At 40.9% G+C, this 21,170-nt stretch overlaps 1 protein-coding gene across 3 annotated transcripts in view; it reads right to left on the bottom strand.

Moving 5' to 3' along the window:
• The window catches only part of dgka (diacylglycerol kinase alpha), a 78,786-nt gene that overhangs the window by 20,735 nt on the left and 36,881 nt on the right, over positions 1-21,170 (bottom strand). Inside the window, exons 1-8 of one of the 3 annotated variants that reach the window (XM_008114420.3) lie at positions 8,798-9,050; positions 8,578-8,673; positions 7,134-7,210; positions 5,333-5,462; positions 5,010-5,090; positions 3,139-3,188; positions 1,903-1,977; positions 787-906 (exon numbers count right to left, since the gene is read on the bottom strand). In XM_008114420.3, coding sequence (XP_008112627.1) covers positions 787-906; positions 1,903-1,977; positions 3,139-3,188; positions 5,010-5,090; positions 5,333-5,462; positions 7,134-7,210; positions 8,578-8,647 — 603 coding nt within the window. In that variant the 5' untranslated portion in view covers positions 8,648-8,673; positions 8,798-9,050. Of the gene's footprint in view, positions 1-786; positions 907-1,902; positions 1,978-3,138; positions 3,189-5,009; positions 5,091-5,332; positions 5,463-7,133; positions 7,211-8,577; positions 8,674-8,797; positions 9,051-21,170 lie in introns of those variants that run through there. The other 2 variants (XM_008114419.3, XM_008114418.3) reach the window with 2 other exon arrangements.

Here is a 21,170-nt window from a genome sequence, read left to right as displayed (position 1 = left end):
CCCCATCTACACTGCCATATAAAATCCAGATTATATTATTTGAATTGGATTATATTAGTCTACACTGCCATATAATCCGGTTCAAAGCAGATAATCTCGATGGCAGTGTAGATGGGGCACTAAGAATCATCTCTTGGTCCTGTACTGTACTGTTGTCTAAGCCTGGGAAAGTTTTCAGATAATTTCCTTTTTTATTTAACTACTCTTCCCATTTTCTTCTAGTCTCTATGGCTACTAGTCAAGCATGCTAGGGGATTGTGGGAGCAATAGTAAAAAGAAAACAAAAACCTTCCCAGGCTCTAACAACATTGTGGTAACAAGAAACAAGGTCTGAATACAGTGTTCCCTCACTACTTTGCGGTTCACTTTTTGTGGATTCGCTGTTTTGCGGTGTTTTTTTTAATAAACTCTAAAAGACTATTATAAATCATAAAAATTACAATTTACAGCCTAAGGAACGGAGGAAAGAGAAGCCAAAGGGAGAGAAAAGGAGCCCAAGTGGCAACAGGAGGAGAAGGAGGTGATTTATCAACACACAATTGGTTGATAAAGACTTAAGATAGTGTATAACTACTAAAATAATGTATAAATATTAAAATAAATATAGTGCCCCTACTTTGCAGATTTTCACTTATTGCGGGTGGTCCTGGAACCTAACCCCAGTGATAAGTGAGGAAACACTGTATTATGTATGAAACAAGAATGCAGGTGGACTGCACAACTATCTTTTAATTTCAGCCCATCCCCTTTCTCCACATCCTCTGTCTTGACCCTTAATGCACTTACAGCCTCCAGTCCAAGCAGCACCAGGAGAGGGACGGTGGTAGCTCCACCGCGGAGCCATTCAGACAGAGACACTGTACCGCTGCCATCATAGTCAATCTCTCGCATCATCTCCTGCAGGATCTGAGTTAAAGGAAAATCAAAGAAGATCTTTATTCATAAATTTTATATTCCTGGTTTCACTTACCCACACTAAAAAAATATTTTCCCCAGAAGAATTTGTAGGGCCCTCTAGATCCTCCAATTATATAGTATGCTTCCAATGCAAGTATTGTCAAAACATAGGGTTTGCGATTATATATTGTTTCAAATATCCATGGGTGGATGACTTGAAATGTATCCCTTGTGGATTTGGGAACCATACCATACTTCAGAGAGGATCAATACTAGGTCTAGCTCACACACACACACACACACACACACACACACACACACACACACATATATATATATATATATATATGCGTGTATATATATGTGTTTGTGTATACACACACACACACACGCACATTAGAATGCAACTCACACCCTCCTCCTTGGATATTCTCAGAGGACAAGGATCTAGGTTTGTCAATGGATCCATTCATTAGTGATGGCATATGACACCTTCATGCCCATCTAGCATTCTCTCACAGAAAAAAAAACCCAACTGCACACGTTTTGTATCCACAAAGCCTGTTGAGTCTTGGGATGGGGAAAGAGGCAAAGAAATAGGGGCTTACTCTCCCAGCCATTTTAGCTCTTGAAAATTACAAGAGCATAAGCAGCAAAGGGAAAGGCCACTCTAGTATAGTTATTCAATCAACAAAATGCAGGGATATAGCAATTGACTTCCATTTCTATCTTTTCCAAATGATTCTAGTTCCTCTCTCACAAATGCAAATTTATGAAATGCATACCTCCCCGGCCTGGTGCTGGTCAGCACAGAATAGAGCTGGCTGAAAAATAACTTTTTCCAACTTCTGGGGTTGAAAGTAACATCTTCTCCATCTGGTGTAATCCAACTAGCCTCAGGATGAACACTGCAGAGCAGTATGTCCCAGTGAGATGCCTATGTGTGTGCATGTAGGGGGAAGAAATGGGTCTGGGGAAAACTTGACTAGGATATACAGTATTTACCGGTTTCAGCTCAGTGACATCCCACTCCAAATATTCAGCCACACGCATCATCTGTGTGATTATGCGATCCACCTCCTGCAGAAGAATACAGTTTGATGTCAATACTGAAAACAAAGGGGGAAGCTTTAAAAAAAGGGTCAGATATGTAAACATGTAACAAAAATACAGCTGGGGATCAGAGCTTCAGTTTGACAACAGAAGTCCCCAGATCACTAAACAGAGGGAAGACTAAGAGTGTACAGGAGAAGCCATCTCAGCTTGGTCTAAACAGAATTAGTATCTTTGCTCTGGCAGAAGACATAGCAGATAGACAAACACTCCACTTGATGATTTCTACCCTGTAAGGCAACTATTAAAGGTGCAGGAGCTATGTCAAGGGCATTTTACATAGTAATCCAGAAATGCACATGGGACTGGAGGTTTGGTTTCTGATATTGGTTCAGTTGGGACAGGGAAGCACACTCATAATACAACTTTGAAAAGAGAAAGTTAAAATAATTTGATCCCTCCCATGTGTCAAATTTCTTCTTCCAAATACAGCAATGGGAACAATTATAGCAAGGATGGAAGCAGACTGCAAACTGGGCACTCTGCCCAGTTAGTCTCTACCTAACCTATGACAAAAAGGGGAGACGCTGAAAAGGAATGTTTTATCCCCTGAGAACATGAACGTGATCTCTTGTGGAAAACAAAGTTCATACGAGTAGAAAAACAGAGGGAGTCATGTGAAAAGGTCATCAGTAAGTAGTAGATTTGCAGAATCAACAAGGGAAGAATAATGGAAGACAGAATGTATGGTTCTTCAGATTTTGTTGGATTGCAACTCCTATTCCCCTAAATTCAGCCTCGCCAGGATCATGGATGACAGGAGTCACAGTTCAACAATATTTGGAAGGCTACACACCCATATATATATATATATATATACACACACACACACACACACACACACACACACTACATTATATAAAATGCCCATGCAACTGAAGTAGATGAAAGAAAGAAGAACTTGGAAACCACTTCTCTAGAACATCATAAATGCTACAGAGACAAAGATGCTCCCAGCAAATGATGGTTGCCACACCTGGATGTGTGTTGACATTCACATTTGTGTGTATGTTGTGGGACACTGGAGGAAATGGGATAGTTCTTCTGCTTGAAATAAAAAAAGAGGAATGAAGAGATAGGAGACCTAAAGGCTTAGTCCATTCGCTTTTGAGGTCTCATGTTACTCACTGAACTGTCGAGAAGGCCATTCCCATCTTTATCATAGAGCTTGAAGGTGACTGTGGGAGGAAAAAGACCAGAAATTGTTACTCTTGGATAAGAGATCAGCAAGAATGTGGAAATCTCTATCATCATCATCATCATTTCCATCCTGGCTTTTCTCCAGTTTGGGGCTTAAAGCGGTTCACAACAAACTAAAGAAGATATAAAAATTAAAATAAGATTAAACAATAACAAATCAAACCCAGATCAAATCATATATCATTTAACACACACACCAGCAAAAATCTTAGCAAGATCCAGAACATGATTTTGGTAGGATGAGCTTTGCACAGTCAGTAATAAAACGCTGATCTAAACAAAGAAGTCTTTGTCTGCAAAAACAAAGTAGTGAGGGTGCTAGTTTAACTTCTCAGTTTTATTGTTATTCATTTATAGTTTGTGTATTTTGTTATATATTGTTGCACTATTGTGTGCTTTCTGTGAGCTGCCCCAAATCCCTTCAGGGAGATGGCGGCAGGATACTCATAAAGGTACTGTATTGTTATTATTCTCTGGGAAGGGAGTTCCAGAACATGAAGGCAGTCAAGGAGAAAGCCCTCCCCCATGTTCCCATGAGATGTCCATGTGAAGGTAGAGGAATACATAAAAGGGCCTCTCCAACAAATCTCTAAACATGGGCTGGTTTGTAAGGGAAACTGCAACCCATCATATATCCTGGACTTGGGCCACACACCACCAAACAGTTTAGAGGCAGAGATACATTTATTTCCCTCTGCCTTGAAATAGCCTGAGGGCATACAATGGTAATTTCAAGAAGTGGCATCATTATAGCCTAAAAAGCTTTCAGCAGAGTCTGAATGCCAAAGCATTTTATGATGAATTATAGTGATGTATACGAACAATGTGAGGAGAAGAATATAGGGTGGAGGCTGAATGTAACTGCTCAAGGCATATAAGAGTTACCACATTGAATATTTTGCAAAAGAAATGGTCTAACAATTAATCAAAAGCTATCTATACACATAATAAAAGTGAAAATGTGTATGTATGTATGTGGTGGGGGTGCCCACTTTCAAAGATAGGCATCCGCCTCCACAAACAGCTATAGTTCCCACTACACAGGAGACATCAATGGCTCTCCCTCCAATGACATTGCAGGTTATAGTGAGCACCACCTCCCAGTGTTCCTTTCTCTCTCCATTGGTGTGGAATTTGCATGACCCGCCCACTGTCTCTCCTTTAACTCTTTCCTACACTTTCCTATGGCGCACAGCAAACAGAGAGGAATTGATCAGCAACTGAACATACTGGAGGGGTTTGGGGGACTGACTCTACATGATTGAAGTTGTAGTTCACTCTGTATAAAGACACAGCACTGTGACCCCCACCAACAATAGACCCTAGACCACATTTGGCACACAGAACCCCCATGACCAACAGAATATACTGGTGGGATTTAGGGGAAATTGGTTCTGACATTTGGAAGTTGTAGGTATTGGGATTTATAGTTCACCGGCAATCAAAGAGCACTCTGATCCCCACCAACAATGGGCCTGGACCTAACTTGAAAGAACCCTCATGACCAACAAAAAATACTGGAGGGCTTGGGTGGGGGGGGGAATTCACTTTGATTTATAGGAGTTGTAGTTTGCCTACATCCAGAGAACACTGTGAACCCAAACTATGATGGATCTGGACCAAATTTAGCACGCATACCCAATATGCCCAAATTTGAATACTAGTAGGTTTTGGGGGGAATTGGCCTTGACATTTGGGAGTTGTAGGTACTGGGATTTATAGTTCACTTGCAATCAAATCTGAATCTGAACTAAGGCTTTCGGCAGTCTTTTATTCTCTTGATCTTTTGCAGTACTCACATTCCAGCTTGTCTTCTGGCCGTCCACCTTCCAGCAGTGAGAAGTAACAAGAGACATCATTGACGCAAACAAAACCACTGGCTGAAAGATAAAGAGAATATTGGGGTAAAATCTGTTAGTAATCCTTCATTGAAAGACTACAAGATATCAAGCCCAACACTTGCCTACAGAGATGCTTAGTAGCACTTTCTTCTACTTCAACAGATTAAGTTCCTTTAAAAGGGGATTCAAACCCCATCCCACCAAAGAAAGAATGAAAGAAAGTCAATAAATTTTGTGTTTAATAGTGTCTCCAATGGATGTCTCCTCACCAGAAGACATACCTGGCTCTGTTGTGGCTTGTCCTGTCGTAGTCTGGAAAGACATGAAGAGGTGGCAGCAAAGTTCATTGGAGATTTCCTCGGCTTCCAAGTAGGTTTTCAAGAAGAGCTTGAAGCCCTCAAAATCTATTGACTGGCATCAACAGAACAAGGCAGGGAGAAGAGAAATGTGAGTAAACACTGTGAATGGCCCATTCCGTTGGTGTGACACAAGTCAAAGCTTTGATTTAAAGAAGACTTGGTCTCCTCAGTGGTAAATGTACTATATTGGGACAATTGAGGAATAAATGGAATTTACTCCTCTCAACACCTTTTTGGCAATTGGGATTAGTACTGATGGAAACAGGAAAGGGAGTAATCATCAAGAAAGAAGAAATAACAAATGCGGAGATAAACTTGGAAAGTGAAAAGCTTTTTTGAGGGAGGCTACAGTAGACGGCGTTGGGTTGTAAAGATATAACAAGGGAAGCAGAAGACAGGATGTAATTTGATAAAATTTCATTGAAGCATATGACAAAGTTTTCCATTATACAGGGTGTTTGAAAAAAAAAACTCCCTATTCATCATTGAATTTCAATGGTGAATAGGGAGTTCTTTTTCAAACACCCTGTATTTTGGTCAGAAATCTAGTTAATTACAGACTAAATGTTCATAGGGATTTGTTGAATCTTTTAGCTATGCGGAAATGTGTACTCAATGACTTCTCAATTGCAGCTGCACAAACTGAAAGAGGTTTTTGACAGGGATGCATGAGGTTAGTATTGTCTAAAAATCATCTATACTTAGGTGGGACAAGAGATTCCTTACTGAATATGTAGATGACAGAAACTGTGAATATCAGTTAATACCTCAAAATACATGAATAAAAGCCAACATTTCCTTGATAAATTAGGAAACTGGGCTGAAATTAACAGAATTAAATTCAGTAGAAGACCAGGATGAAGTTTTGTAAGCAGATGAAAAGCTCAAAAGGACAAATATGAGACAAGAAATACCTGATGTGGCAGCACTATAAGTAAAAAATTTATGATTATGGTCAATTACAAACTAAGCATGTAAAAAAGCCAGGGTAACATCATTTTAGGTTGTGTTAATACAACTATAATTTATGAGGCTTGTAAGAAGTAATAGTTTAGAATAAACTAGTATACTTTATTCTGTACTATTCCAACCATATCTATGCTACTGTCTCCAGTTTTGGAAGCCACACTTTGAGGGAGATATAAACAAAACTAAATAGAGAGAAAAAATATGGCCATAGTCTAGAAAGTTAAGTCCTATGGGGAAGGGTGGAAGAATTCCACTCAGTCTTGAATACAGACACCCAAAGGGGAATGGCATTTACACAGAGGGTTGTTTTTTTTCTGCCCCAGAGAGCAGAACTACTATATCTAAATCACAACAGCATAGTTTCAGTTAATATTAGGAGGAGCTTCTTAATGATAAAAGTATCTTTACAACAGAAAAATTAAGAGTGTGGAGGCACTTTCCTTCACTGGAGATCTTCAAGTGGGGCCTGGAGAGCCATCTGGTGTTAAACTCTAGTTCTGAATTTCTTGCACACAGTAGGAGGTTGTGCTAGATGGCCTTCAAGGCACCCTCTGATTCTATCAGTGAGATGACAGAGAGATGTAAAGGGAGTGCCTGGGATGGAAAAGCGGTGCAGAGGGATTGAAAGGAAAGACATATTGCTTTGCAAGGTCACCTTGCATATATAAACACTTGGAAAAAATCCATTTCTTGGAACGAGCTATTTCCCAAAAAGTAACAAATGGATGAGGAAAAAATAGAGAAATGTACTCACATCTCCTTGCAAATGTTGGGACAATTCACCCTCTCCATAAAATTCCTGGAGCACATCCTGTACTTTCTTGCTACTGTCTGTAAGGCAAAGATTGAATATAGAGATAACTATGCTGCTCAGGCTGCTTGGTACATGCCATTGCCCAGTGTGTATGTTGAGAGGTAAAACTCTTGGGGAGGCTGGGGATCAAAACTCAGTGATCCTTTCTCAAGTCAGAAAGTGTTGTGGGCTGCAGGAGAACACCAAATCTAGCACATATTATTCAACATTTTAATTGAGGTGGTGCAGAACTTGAGACATAATGCAATGTTGTGTCATGTTTACTCATGCTCTTATTTAAGATGATTGGACCAATAACTTCAATCTGGAGAAAGCAAAGATTTAGCAGTACCTTGGCTCTTTTCAATCCCAGAACTGCTGATTTGTGCACTTTAATATGTTTTTATGTAGTTGAATTGTTTTTTTTTTTTTTGTTTCATTGGTTTTTACTCTGGATTTTTAATAGTCCTATAAGTAAATGTAAAGGTTTCCCCTGATGTTAAGTCCAGTCATGTCTGACTCTGGGGGTTGGTGCTCATCTCCATTTCTAAGCCGAAGAGCTGGCGTTTTCTGTAGACACCTCCAAGGTCATGTGGCCGGCATGACTGCATGGAGCGCTGTTACCTTCCCGTCGGAGCGGTACCTATTGATCTACTCACATTGGCATGTTTTCGAACTGCTAGGTTGGCAGGAGCTGGAGCTAACAGCGAGCGCTCACGCCGCTCCCGGGGTTTGAACCTGGGACCTTTCGGTCTCCAGCTCAGTGCTTTAACACACTTCGCCACCGGGGTTCCCTATTCAATTATATTCTAATGTTTATATGCTTTAGGTTTTAAGGTAAATATTGCATGATTTTTAGTGTTAACCACTTTGAGTCTCCTTTGAGAGAGAGAAAAAACAGAATATAAATGCTAACAACAACAACAACAACAACAACAACAACAACAACAGTGCAATCACCCAGAGATTCCCACCTATAGCAAGCTCACTCAGAAACCAGATTTCTTTCCTGAGGTTTCTTTTCTGCAGACACTCAGTAAAGATTTCCGACTCCCACACAGGACATGAAGTCACCATCACTGGGTGGAATGGGAGACCGATAGACGCAGGAGTAATGCAAAAGGACATTCATGTTATTTTACAAACCTCACCTGGACTATTGGCACAAAAGGGTGTCTGCTCCTCCGTCTCTCACCCACCCCAGCAAATCAAGTTTAACTGAATGCAAACTCTGAGTTGGTGCTATTCCACAATGACCTGATTTGGACAACGAACCACTTTAATAATTCATACCTTCCTAACCATAATGATATCATTCCCAACAAACCACCAGTCTCTTTTTACTCATCCGACAACGTGACTAGCCTAGAAAGAGAGAGAAAAAGGAAGAAGGAAAAGGACTTACAATCAAGGTACTTCTGCAGCTGGGTGAACTCTTCTGGGCTGAGTGTGGCCCATTCCTTGCTGTCGGACATGGTGTCGTCCTTATTCCCCTCTAAGCCTGCAAAACAGAAGAGGCAAGGAGATCACGGGAGGCAGCGAGGCAGGGATGAAGAGGAAGCAGACAGAGAGGATGCTTGGGGCACAATCTCTCCCCCCCCCCCCCTTCTCTCTCATCTCCTCACACTCTCCTGACCGATTCGCTGAGCCGGCACATTCTTCACTGGCACAATTGGTTTCCAGAGCAGCAACTGGGAATTTCGCCACAGCACATGCAGCCACAGAACAGGCAAGGCTCCAGCTGCACAGACTCAGAGAGGGAGAAACGCCACTAGCAGATTTAACTCCTGGAGGAGCAGAGCAATCAAAAGCACCCTTGGCTCCTGGTTCAGGCAAACTCTTGGATGGAGCTGAGGAACACAAGCTAGTAGGGCATCACTAGGGTAGGAAAGAATTGGTTCAGCAGCAGCCGCAGCAGCAGTCACCTCTCCCTGGCATGCTCCCATTCTGTCTCTCAGTCCAAAGTGACAGTCACCAGATACCTGCATAAGTAGCTGAGCTTCTCTCAGAACAACTGTTGCACCTCTTACCCCAGAGCAACCCCATTGCCACAAACCCATTCAGGGCTAGAATGGGCTCCGTTACAGCTGCCTGGAGACCAGACAATGGATAAGAGGTTGAAAGGAGAGGAAAAAGAAATGCGATAAAAAGAAGAGGACAAGGAGGAAGGAGGGGAAAACCCAGCAATTTGGCAATTTATACTCCTGTGCCGCAGATGGTGCCAACCATATTCCATTAATATTTAATGGAAAAGAGCCACTGTGCTGAGGTTTTCAGCATTATTGCTGGAAGTGCCACACATTTTACAGAGATGTGATCCTGGCATTAAGTGCGAGAGTGGGAATTTGTAGCTAGCTGGCAAGACTGGGCTCTTATCAGCATCCCACTTCAGAAAGGAAAGTTATGGAAACTGCAGATAACAATTAAGAGGTATCTGCTGAACTTGCAGACCAAAAGGCCCCAGGTTCAAACTCCGTGAGCGGCGTGACCGGCCGCTGTTAGCTCCAGCTTCTGCCAACCTAGCAGTTCGAAAACATGCCAATGTGAGTAGGTCAATAGGTACCGCTCCGGCGGGAAGGTACGGCACTCCATACAGTAATGCCGGCCACATGACCTTGGAGGTGTCTATGGACAACGCCAACTCTTCGGCTTAGAAATGGAGATGAGCACCAACCACCAGAGTCAGACATGACTGGACTTAACGTCAGGGGAAACCTTTACCTTTACCTTATTAAGAACATGTCTTATTGGACAATGAACAATCTATGCAGCCCAAAAGGTCTTGTCACCAATAACATTTAATGTGGGGTGCTCCAGAAAATGCATACAAGACTCTCACAACTTTCAGCAACTTTATATTTAGACACAGTCTACGCCAGTTGTTCCCAACCTGTGGTCTGTGGACCAGCAGTGGTCCCCAAGATCTAAAATATGGTCCACAGCCTCATCATTACTACACCTTTGCAAATGCAATGAGATTGACTGGTCTTGTGAAACCATCTTATAGTGCCGAGGCACTATGTTGGGAGGGGAGAGGCTGACTACCCAAGAAAAGCACAACAACAAGTCTCCTGACTGCTGCTTCTCCTCCTCCTCCCTCCCTCCCCCTGAGCAGAACTGTTCCAAGTGGTGCCTGGAAGTGGAGGCCCCTTGGTGTCTTCATTTTTAGGCCTGTTGCTGGAGTTATTTGGGGGTACAGATTCAGAAAATTGCATTGGATAGACCACATCAGTCCTAGATTATTAAATATGGTTTTCTGTGAGTGATCAGATGGCGACTGCGGGATGGCATATGTTCTGTATCAGAAACTTGAACCGATGTGGTCTAGCCAATGCAATTTTCTGAATCAGCACCCCAAATAACCAAACTGAATCTAAAGTTGACAAAAACTGATTTGTAACCCTTTTGGTACTAATGTTGGAGAGTGATTCCTGGTCAAATGTTCCCTGGCCAAAAAAAAAGGTTGGGAACCACTGGTCTAAGCAGAACCCAAAGCCAGTGTTTATAGTTGTTTGAGTGCTACACCAGGACTTAAGAAGACGAAGGTTTAAATAGCTGATTGGCCATTGAAACACACTGAACGACCTTAGGCCAATCACACTCTTTCAGCCTCAGAGGAAAGCAATAGCAACCCCCAGTGAATAAATCTAGTTAAGAAAACCCATGACAGGTTCACCTTGGGATCATCATAAGTCAGAAATGACTTGAAGGCTCAAAACAGCAAGAAAGCAGTATGCTGTTCACCTGGACCACACTGAGCAATGCCTTGATCCTTTACTAAATATGCTTAGTTCCCAGTTTTAAACCCATTTATATCACTGGCCTTAAAACTCATGAAGATGAGTGCTAGGACAATGCACTGTGGGGAAAAGAGCTTGTTTGTTTAGTTTCAGTGCGGTCCCTGTAGATAACTTAAAAGCTTTAAGAACAATTGGCAGTATCAGCTAAACTATATTTGGTTTTATCATAGCAATTTGTTGTAATCCATATAATAACTTTTAAGTTATTTCAATTTGCTCTCAGGCCTTCCATAAAAAATGATCATCTCAGGGCGCTTCCAGACAGTGCCAAAATTCATGCCAACGTGGATTTTAAAAATCTGTGCCAAAATGGGTTGTGTCCCCACTCCCACCAAATTCCCCCCTAATTTTCCCCTAAAAATATCGTAAGTACTGCTTTCATTATGGCTGAGCAAAAGGAATGAACACCTTGAAAAAAAGCTTATTTTTATTATGGTAAAAATGTGGAATACCATTAAAAATGTGGAGTACTGTCTTCCATATCCTAGCACAGGGCTGCAGAATAAGCCCAGCTAAATGCCATTTGAAAAATATGTACCATTTAAAAATATGTACATACCTTAAAAGCAGAGGGTTTTTTGACTGAGAAAAAATTATTTGTACAAATGTAACACTGACAAGTTTTATAGGTGACAAAAGTAAGAAACAGACAGATGCACATATCCCTATCTGCACAAAGATATAAGAAGGGCAAGACAGACATACAAAAGGATAGATCAATGTGAAGCTGAGATACAGAGAATCAGACACTTGCATGCCTTCCTATGTATTAGACTGACAAAAGCCCTGCAAAGTTCCAGATAATTTTTTCTCTAGCCCTAACAAGAAATGTCAGAAATGTGACTTACACATGGCATGAACTATTGCTCTTTTACCAATATTTCTCAAAAATATGCAAATGAATACTTTGGTATTTATCTATAGGTGGCGTGGTCTATAGATAAATACAAGTTGAGAGTCAGATTTATAGTTGGTTAAAATCCGAGCCAGCATTTTCTGGTGTCAGATTTTATTTTTCATTCCCACATTTTGCCAGTCTATTTACCACCTCGGACAGAGGATCCTCCCATAAGTATCATTAAATTGATCCCTGCCTTACTTTCCTGAGCACAGAAGCTACACCACGGGCTCCACACTCTCTGGTGAGTGTAAAAACAAAGGGCCTGTACTCAGCCCTATTAGTGCTAATAGGACTAATTGCAATTAGCACATTAGGACAGGAAGGGCATACTCCAGCTTTTAATGGGCATTTGAAGGCCCACGCAAATCCTCCTCCTCACGTCAGTTCCTGACCAGTGCTTGCTCTCTCCTTCTCTTTCCTTGACGGCAGGAGAGAGATCCTCCTTCTCTTTCATTTCCTGATAAAGAGTTTTTCCAGTGCTTTCTCAAATCCTCATTTCCTTCTAGTTTTTTCAGTCCCATCTTTCTTCCCTGTTTCCAGCTTTCATAATGTTTACAAGCACAGTGGGAACAAGGCATAGGATTGAGGTATTATTTCTTTAGGAAGGAGAATGTCAGAATATGAGCTCCTCTGAGATACAAAGCTATTAAAAGCAGAAGAATCACATCCCATACAGAATCTGTCAATCCTGGTGCTCATTTGCATCCCTTTGAGGCCTTCTTCCCACTTTGTAAAGTGATAGAACATCCGGGGCAACTTTTTGCAGGTTAAATTTCCTTTGAAGGGAAGAGCACTGAAGGTGTAACTATTTCAAAATCTATTTTATAAACAGATTCAGCTGCCAGCACAGAAAAGCCCAAACCAGGGCTAAGTTAGCTCAGGCTGCAAAAGCCAAGAAACTGGAAGCAACCTGGGCTACATTTCCAAAGAGACAGTTCCAAAAGGATCAGATTCTTCACTGGTTTTTAAAGAATTCTTTAGCAGGAACGGGCAACTGCAGCTGGCCCAGGGACCAATTTCTACTTCTACAGACTTTATGACTACCCAAAACAAGGGAACAAATTTCAGAAGTGATTGGAAGTCCACTTGTGCTTTTGAGAAACATTGTGGGCAGGTGCAGGAGGTATTAAACCATGAAGAGGATCCTTGCAGCCTATTTGAAAAATGAGCTACCAGTCTGGGAACAAAGCTTCCAGGAAAAAGAACACATCATTTTAGAGAAGATCCAGTCCGAAGTAGTTGAGGACCACAGAAATAGTCTTGAGGATTGCATTCAGCACCAGGGCTGAATTTTGACTTCTGCTGTATAGGTATTATGTGGAGATCGCCTTGTTTCGTGTAATGACAAATGGCTTAAGACTTAAGCCATGTGAACTGACAATTATTTCAGTAGAACACCAGGAGGAACTTCAGCAGTATCATGGTCTTAACTCTCATTCAATAATAATTGCCCCTTTCTAGACTCAGTAGAATAAAATGAATATATGACCAGATTAGATCACAGGGAGTTTTGAGTGTAAGTCAACGCCATTCCTTAGAAAACCTCTATATTTTACATATATATATATACACACACATGAAGAATTACATAAAGGCTATGTGGATATGACTAAATGAGAGGAAATCCTTTAAAATTGTTAGGCATCTGCAACATACATAAGCAGGGCTGTAGCCAAGGTGGTGGTGGTGGTGGTGGGGGGGGGGGTAAGGGGCTCAACCCCCACCCGATATTTTTCAGGTTATTTTAAAACTTGGTTTACTCAAGAATTTTAGTTGATTAAATAAATCCCCATGAGTGTCCACTGAAGTTTATCGATGGAGCCTGATTTCTAAATTATTTTGTGTTATGGTACTACTCTTCATGATTTGCTAAAAAAAAGTTTCAAACCCCCCCCCCCCCCCCGATTTTTTTTTCTGGCTATAGTCCTGTACATTAGTGTATGCTAAAAAAAAACAATTGCAGTAGTACTGGTCACATTTCTGGGGACTGGTTTATACTTCAGACCAATTGCACGAATCACATAGCCCTCCAAATGCAACATCCAGCAACCCTAGCCAACCTAATCTAAAGTGATGAACACTGGAAGTGAAGCTGAACAACATTAGGATAGCTGCACAATTCACTCTCCTGCTTTAGATAGCATCTTAGGAAAGAGTATGAGGAAGATGTCAGGAGCATCTGCTCAATTACTATCCCCTGGTTCCAAATAATCCTGTGACTTGCACTGTGTCCTGTCAGTTCTTTCCACTCTCTGATACATAAGGAAATAAAATAGAACACAATAAAGTATGTTTCAAAACTATCAAATCAAAAATTGTGCAAGTAGAGTTTAAAGACATAGGCGTTAGGAATATCAATATTAAAAGAGATCCTGTAGCACCTTTTAGACTAATTGAGATAACAAAGTCAACAGCATAAGCTTTTATATACAAATAATAATAACAATAATAATAACAATTAATAATAACAGTCGCATTGATGAAAAACAACAGGAAAAACTCAGCCGCTATCAGGACCTCAAGATTGAACTTCAAAGACTCTGGCAGAAACCAGTGCAGGTGGTCCCGGTGGTGATGGGCACATTGGGTGCCGTGCCAAAAGATCTCAGCCGGCATTTGGAAACAATAGACATTGACAAAATTACGATCTGCCAACTGCAAAAGGCCACCCTGCTGGGATCTGCACGCATCATCCGAAAATACATCACACAGTCCTAGACACTTGGGAAGTGTTCGACTTGTGGTTTTGTGAAACGAAATCCAGCATGTCTATCTTGTTTGCTGTGTCATACAACATCGTTGTGTCAATAATAATAATAATAATAATAATAATAATAATAATAATAATAACAATAATAATAGAACTTTATTTATTTATACCCCGCCACCATCTCCCCGTGGGGGCTCGGGGCGGTACGAAGACTATGTACTCAGATACATGGAGTAATGTGTCTAGGGACAGACAATTATAGGAAGACTGTATGAACAGCCATCAAAATGCAAAGCTTTTAGGTATAGTAATGAGGTGATAGGTTCAGTTTTAACAACAGTAATTGGGGAACCATTTTTTTTCTTCACTTTGTTCGGTAACTGATTAGTCCTGGGTACAAGTCATGCTTTCTTGAAAAATAATAATAAAAGAGAGCAATATTTGTATCCAGGACTAATCTATTACAGAACCAAGAGAAGATAGCAAATGGCAGAACCTCACTAATGGTCACATACAGCTCCCAATTGAAATAGTTCACATGTATTATGAACTAATTACAACCTATTCTGGACAGTAACATTGTTCTCTCAAAGGTTCTTGGTGGTAGGTCTTTATTTGCCCACAGACAGCCTCTCAATCTCAAACACTTACCTACAGGAGGACACACAACAGAATTGGAGAGATAGGTACAAGATTTTGCCCAAAACCCAGATGCCAATTTTGCCCAAAACTTCAATTTGGGAAATGTCATTACAGGTTCAAATCGCATCACCCACAATATTAGAGGTAGTTTAACTTGTTTATCTTCTAATGTGATATATGCCACCCCCGTTGACAATGCCATTCAGCACTCTACATAGGGCAAATACCCCCCCCCCCTCCTCCATTAGTTTATCACATCTTTTTCTGGTTCCCAGCCAGCATCATACTATATTCCAATACTCCACCATTCATATGGTCAGGTAGACATATTGGTTTTGGCAATATCTTTCCTCCTACCCTTGTCTTCCCAAACCACTAATAAAACTGGAACTGCTAAAAACAGTGCTGGTTCAAATGTGGGTTGTGGACAGCAATACAGTACAATTTTATTCACAAAATAAAACCTTTCTGTGAAGCCAGCCCTCCCCAGACTAATGATAATAGACACTGCCAGTCTGATAAATATTTTGATAATATTTGACAAATAACTACAGTGGCTGGAGGTTATGGATATTTTAATTGTTTTATTTGATATATTAATTGGGTTTTTATATTGGGATATGATATTTTAACTGATTGTGTATTGTGGTTGGATGTACAGTAGAGACTCACGTATCCAAGATAAACAGGCCAGCAGAACATGTTGGATAATAAGGAGGGATTAAGAAAAAAAGCCTATTAAACATAAAATTACATTATGATTTTACAAATTAAGCACCAAAACATCATGTTTTACAACAAATTGACAGAAAAAGCAGTTCAATACACAGTAATGTTATGTAGTAATTACTGTATTTACAAATTTAGCACCAAAACATTGCAACATTTACTACAAAAACATTGACTACTAAAAGGCAGACTGCCTTGGATAATACAGAACATTGGATAAGTGAAGCTTGGATAAGTGAGACTCTGCTGTATTTGTATGAATTTTATATGTTTTACGCTGCTTTGAATCCCACCCATGGGAGAAAAGTGGGATAGAAATGAATAAACAACAACAACAACAACAACAACAACAACAGGGTGTGGTGCTATGGAGCTCCAGGCTGAATTATCTGAATTATAGGTGGATTACAGTATTTTGGTGGTGTAGACCAGGCACCCTCAAACTGCAGTCCTCCAACTGTTTTGGCTTCAACTTCCAGAAGCCCTTGCCAGCTTGTTCAATGGTCAGGAATTCTGGGAGTTGGAGGCCCAAACAGTTGGGAAGTCACAGTTTGAGGATGCCTGGTATAAACAAACCCTTAATCTACAAATGCTTATGCTACCAAATTCATTCTCTCAATCTCTGAGGCGCTAGAAAAAGTTGTGTAAACTGTATGTAAGTTTTACCAAACAAAATTATCCACAGATTGATGTGGATAATTTTGTTTCTCTATTACACAGAAGTTTGGGGTTACAGAATTATAGGCTCTTTGTGAAAAAATTAGTACACTGAAATTTCTCTGAAGGAGGCTGGACAAGTGTTTGCATATTGGGAAGGATGGGCATCATGTTGTCAAAGCCGCAGGCCAAGCACAAGGCTGGAGCACTCAGCACAGATCTTTCAAGCCTTTTCATAATAGGTCCTCCTACTTAAGTTACAATTCTGCCCCCGCCTCTAGCTGCCACTACTTTGTCAGGACCTAAAACCAAATGAAACAATATATTCACATGGTGGGTCAGAACAAAGGAAATGTTACCTTGACAACCTCAACAATATTCGCCAAGGTTATTGTAGCCATTAAAAAGCCGCAATTTTGATGTCGGATCATGGTTCCCACTCCCAAAACAACACTGCCATACACAGGGCAATTCTATTGTATCCTTGGAGCAAAATCAATTAGCTAAGTTCTCCGCAAAAGTTTCTTTTTAAGGCCAGGAACCTCCCCTGAGGTAATTGATTCGGAAACGTTTCTCTTAGGCCACAGAATCCCCTACGGCCTCTCTTAGTGCTACATTATGAATCAATTCTTATCACCAACAACAATAGCATCAAATTCCTTGAAAGGCTTAAAGTTTGTCCTATGCTGCCTAATGCACCCTTGCACACCGTTAGCTAAACAACCAGATCACAGATGGATGATGGCTACATGGATGCACATGGATGCACACTTTTGGGAGAGGTGACACAGCAGACTCTTCGGATACAGCAGTGGTTCTCAACCTTCCTAATGCCGCAACTACTTAACAGAGTTCCTCATGTTGTGGAGACCCCCAACCATAACATTATTTTCGTTGCTACTTCATAACTGTAATTTTGCTACTGTTATGAATTGTAATGTAAATATCTGATATGCAGGATGTATTTTCATTCACTGGACCAAATTTGGCACAAATACCCAATACGTCCAATTCTGAATACTGGTGGGATTGGGGGGGATTGATTAGTTGCTGGGATTTATAGTTCATCCACAATCAAAGAGCATTCTGAACTCCACCAATGATGGAACTGAACCAAACTTGGCACACAGAACTCCCATGACTAACAGAAAACACTTGAAGGGTTTAGAGGGCATTGACCTTGAGTTTTGGAGTTTTAGTTCACCTACATCCAGAGAGCACTGTGGACTCAAACAATGATGGCTCTGGACCAAACTTGGCATGAATAGGCAATATGCCCAAATGTGGACAATGGTGGAGTTTTGGAAAAACAGACCTTGACATTTGGGAATTGTAGTTGCTGGGATTTATAGTTCACTTACACTCAAAGAGCATTGTGAACCCCACCATGGATAGAATTGGGCCAAATTTCCCACAGAGAACCCCCGTGACAAGCAGAAAGATCTTCAGCCTTTTCTACCAAAGTAGTTCTTAAGACCATCAGAAATATGTGTCTTGTGATCGTCTTTGGTGACCTCTCTGATATCCCCCTTTCAACCCCTTCAGAGGTCCTGACCGCCAGGTTGAGAAATGGTGGGGTACAAGGAAAAAAAACAGGCTTATGGACTTATAATGCAGTGGACAAACTACACCTGGGAGGAGTATTTTCCAAATGGGCAAACAAGCAAGCAAACAAATAAAAATCACATTTCCATCCCATTGCAATCAAGCACTAACACCTATTCCTAAGCTTCAAGCATATCCACTGAAACAATAAGCACAACTGTGTCTCCACTTCACAAAAGCCGTATCAGGTTTGGAAAAATTCAGAATATAACAGTATGAGGCGAACTCTACTAGATTGGGCCAAAGGCATCTGTTCCTACAGTCTGTCAACAGGATATGAGACCAACAGCAACCTTCTGTTCGTATTCTCCAGCAACTTCTGTACCAAGTTATAATGCCCCTGAAGCTGGAACAAAATTTATTCATCATGACCAGCAGCCACTGACAGTCTTATCCTCTGTGAATGTCTATAATCCCCTTTCAAAACAGTCCAAGCCTTGTGAATTTCAGTTTAGCAGTATGCTGTGTGAAGAAGCATTTCATTTTATCTGTTCGGAATCTTCCACTGTGTAGCTGCAAGGAATTATCTTCCTTTCTGTTTTATCTGCACCATGACTACACGGTTCCTATCACGTCCCCTCTTGTTCATGATTTACTAAGCTAAGTAGCTTCAAACACGGCAACTTTTCCTCCTAGGGAGTTGCTCTAGTCTCTTGATCATTACGATCACTCTTTCTGTGCCTTTTCAAGCAATACTACATCCTTTTATAGTGTGATGACCAGAACAGTATATAGCACTCCAACTGTGGCTGCACCATAGATTTGGGGCAGTATTTTATTAGAGACAAATTTATTTTCATTCATTTTCCAAATGTGCCCAACATGGAATTTGCCTTTTTAACAGTATCCAGACACTAACTGAACTTTGAATTATCCACAGTTCCAAGCTCTTTTACATGATCAGTACATACAATTGCACACACAGCTCTACTCCCATCATATATCACTTTACCCTTGCATACATGGACCCACAGGTCCCCCCCCCCGTCATGTATGCATTTAAAGTAGCCTAAAGCAGTGGTTCTCAACCTGAGGTCCCTAGATGTTTTTGGCCTTCAACTCCCAGAAATCCTAACAGCTGGCAAACTGGTTGGGATTTCTGGGAGTTGTTGGCCAAAAACATCTGGGGACCCCAGGTTGATAACCACTGGCCTAAAGAATTAGGTGTTGGGACTTAGAAATTTGGCCATCCTGCCATGTAGATGTATGCCTTCAAATCACCTGTTGACTTATGGTGACCCCATGAATTCACAGGAATACTCAGGTTATTTTGCCAGTTCCTTCCTCTAAAGTATATCCTACAGCACCTGGTATTCCTTGGCTGTCTCCCATCCAAGTACTAACTAGTGCTGACCCTGCTTACCTTCTAAGATCAGACAAGATCTGGTGCCTTTTATTTAGGCCATGGTCACCTCATTTGCTTGCATGTTATCTAGAAAATTTACAAACAAACCATTTATTTAAAAAAAAAACAGTCTCAATACAGATTCATAGCACAGCTCCTTCTTTATATGATAATGGACAATATATTCTTACATCACACATTCAACAAGGAGGAGGAGCTGCCCAAGGACAGTGTTCCATTGTTTTTGCTGCCTGCCCATATATTGGATTTTCTAAACCGCAAGCAAGAAGTTCTTTGAAGACCCAAGTCTGTGATAGACAATCGACACTTTTTTGTTACCCTGTCCATACCCATCCCTCACAACCTTGGTAACTGGAAAATAAAACCTATGCTCCGTACAGCGACAGGCATACTGGAAGCAGATTTACCCCTTTGGTGGAACCACTCTGGCAATATGAAGGCATGAACCAAAACGTCTGCCTGGATAACAAGAGCAGCAAGGCTGATTTTACTGCTTGAATCTGTGTTTTTTTAAGAACTGATATAAATGATGATGCCTGCTGGTGAGGGACGTGTTTCCAAAAGAGGGAGTGTTTGAGAAAAGAAACTGGAGAGGCCATTAGAATTATACAGGGCAGATCTTGATCTTTAATTGGATTCCTATCCATAAGACAACTTTTCCTGTTCCATGGTACATCTTCAAAAGTTAAGACATATTAAAATAATCAATTCACCCACTCAATTGAGGTAGCACAATGGGTTAAATCCTTGTGCCAGCGGGACTGCTGGCCTAAATGTTGGATTGCTGACCTGAAGGTTGCTGAGGTGAGCTCCCGACTGTCAGCTCTAGCTTGCGGGGCCATGAGAGAAGCCTCCCAACAGGATGGTAACACATTCGGGCATCCCCTGGGCAGTGTCTCTATAGACTGCCAATTCTCTCACACCAGAAGTGACTTGCAGTATGTTCTCAAGTCACTTCTGACATGATTTAAAAAATCTACTCAACCATTTGCCTGTGGCCTGTTAATACTACTGTTGCTGTTTTCCTGCATCTGGTGTATCTTTATTCCTTTTTTCATGCTACCTGTGATGCTCTCTTGGTCACATTGCTTACTCTCTTCTTGCATTTATTTTCTGCAAAATCCGATGTCTCTGAAAATGGAGTGGAAAACAACACAACAGTATGTTACAAATCCTTCCCTTTAGGGTAATGAGATGGCCTGTACCAGCTCGTGTGATTTTTGGAGTGCCATCCAATGGCATCAAATCGTCAATTATATTTGCTTTATTATACTGTATGTTTGACATCATTTGGATTTCCTGACTCAGCGCAGGTCCTGAGAGTGAAGAAGAAAGAGTGTGTGTTACTGATTAATTCTGGTGTTAATTGTGCTCCTTTTTTTGCCAAATAGTAAGCGACTTAACATTTTTATATGATTAAAAAGTCAGTTTAACCATTTAGTATAAATTGGTTTTCTTCAAAGCAATAGCCAAAGTAATAGTGGTTGATAGAATATGTAGGGTGGCTAGAAATCCTGATTAAGGACCAGATACATCACTGGCTTGGAGAAACAAGCAAAAGGCTTTACTATAGGAACTAGATAGAAAA

Source organism: Anolis carolinensis, chromosome 2 (genome assembly GCF_035594765.1).
Source record: "Anolis carolinensis isolate JA03-04 chromosome 2, rAnoCar3.1.pri, whole genome shotgun sequence".
In the NCBI taxonomy this organism is placed as follows: Eukaryota; Metazoa; Chordata; class Lepidosauria; order Squamata; family Dactyloidae; genus Anolis; species Anolis carolinensis.
Note: the sequence above shows the minus strand (reverse complement) of the source record. Positions and strands in the feature narration are given on the sequence as shown.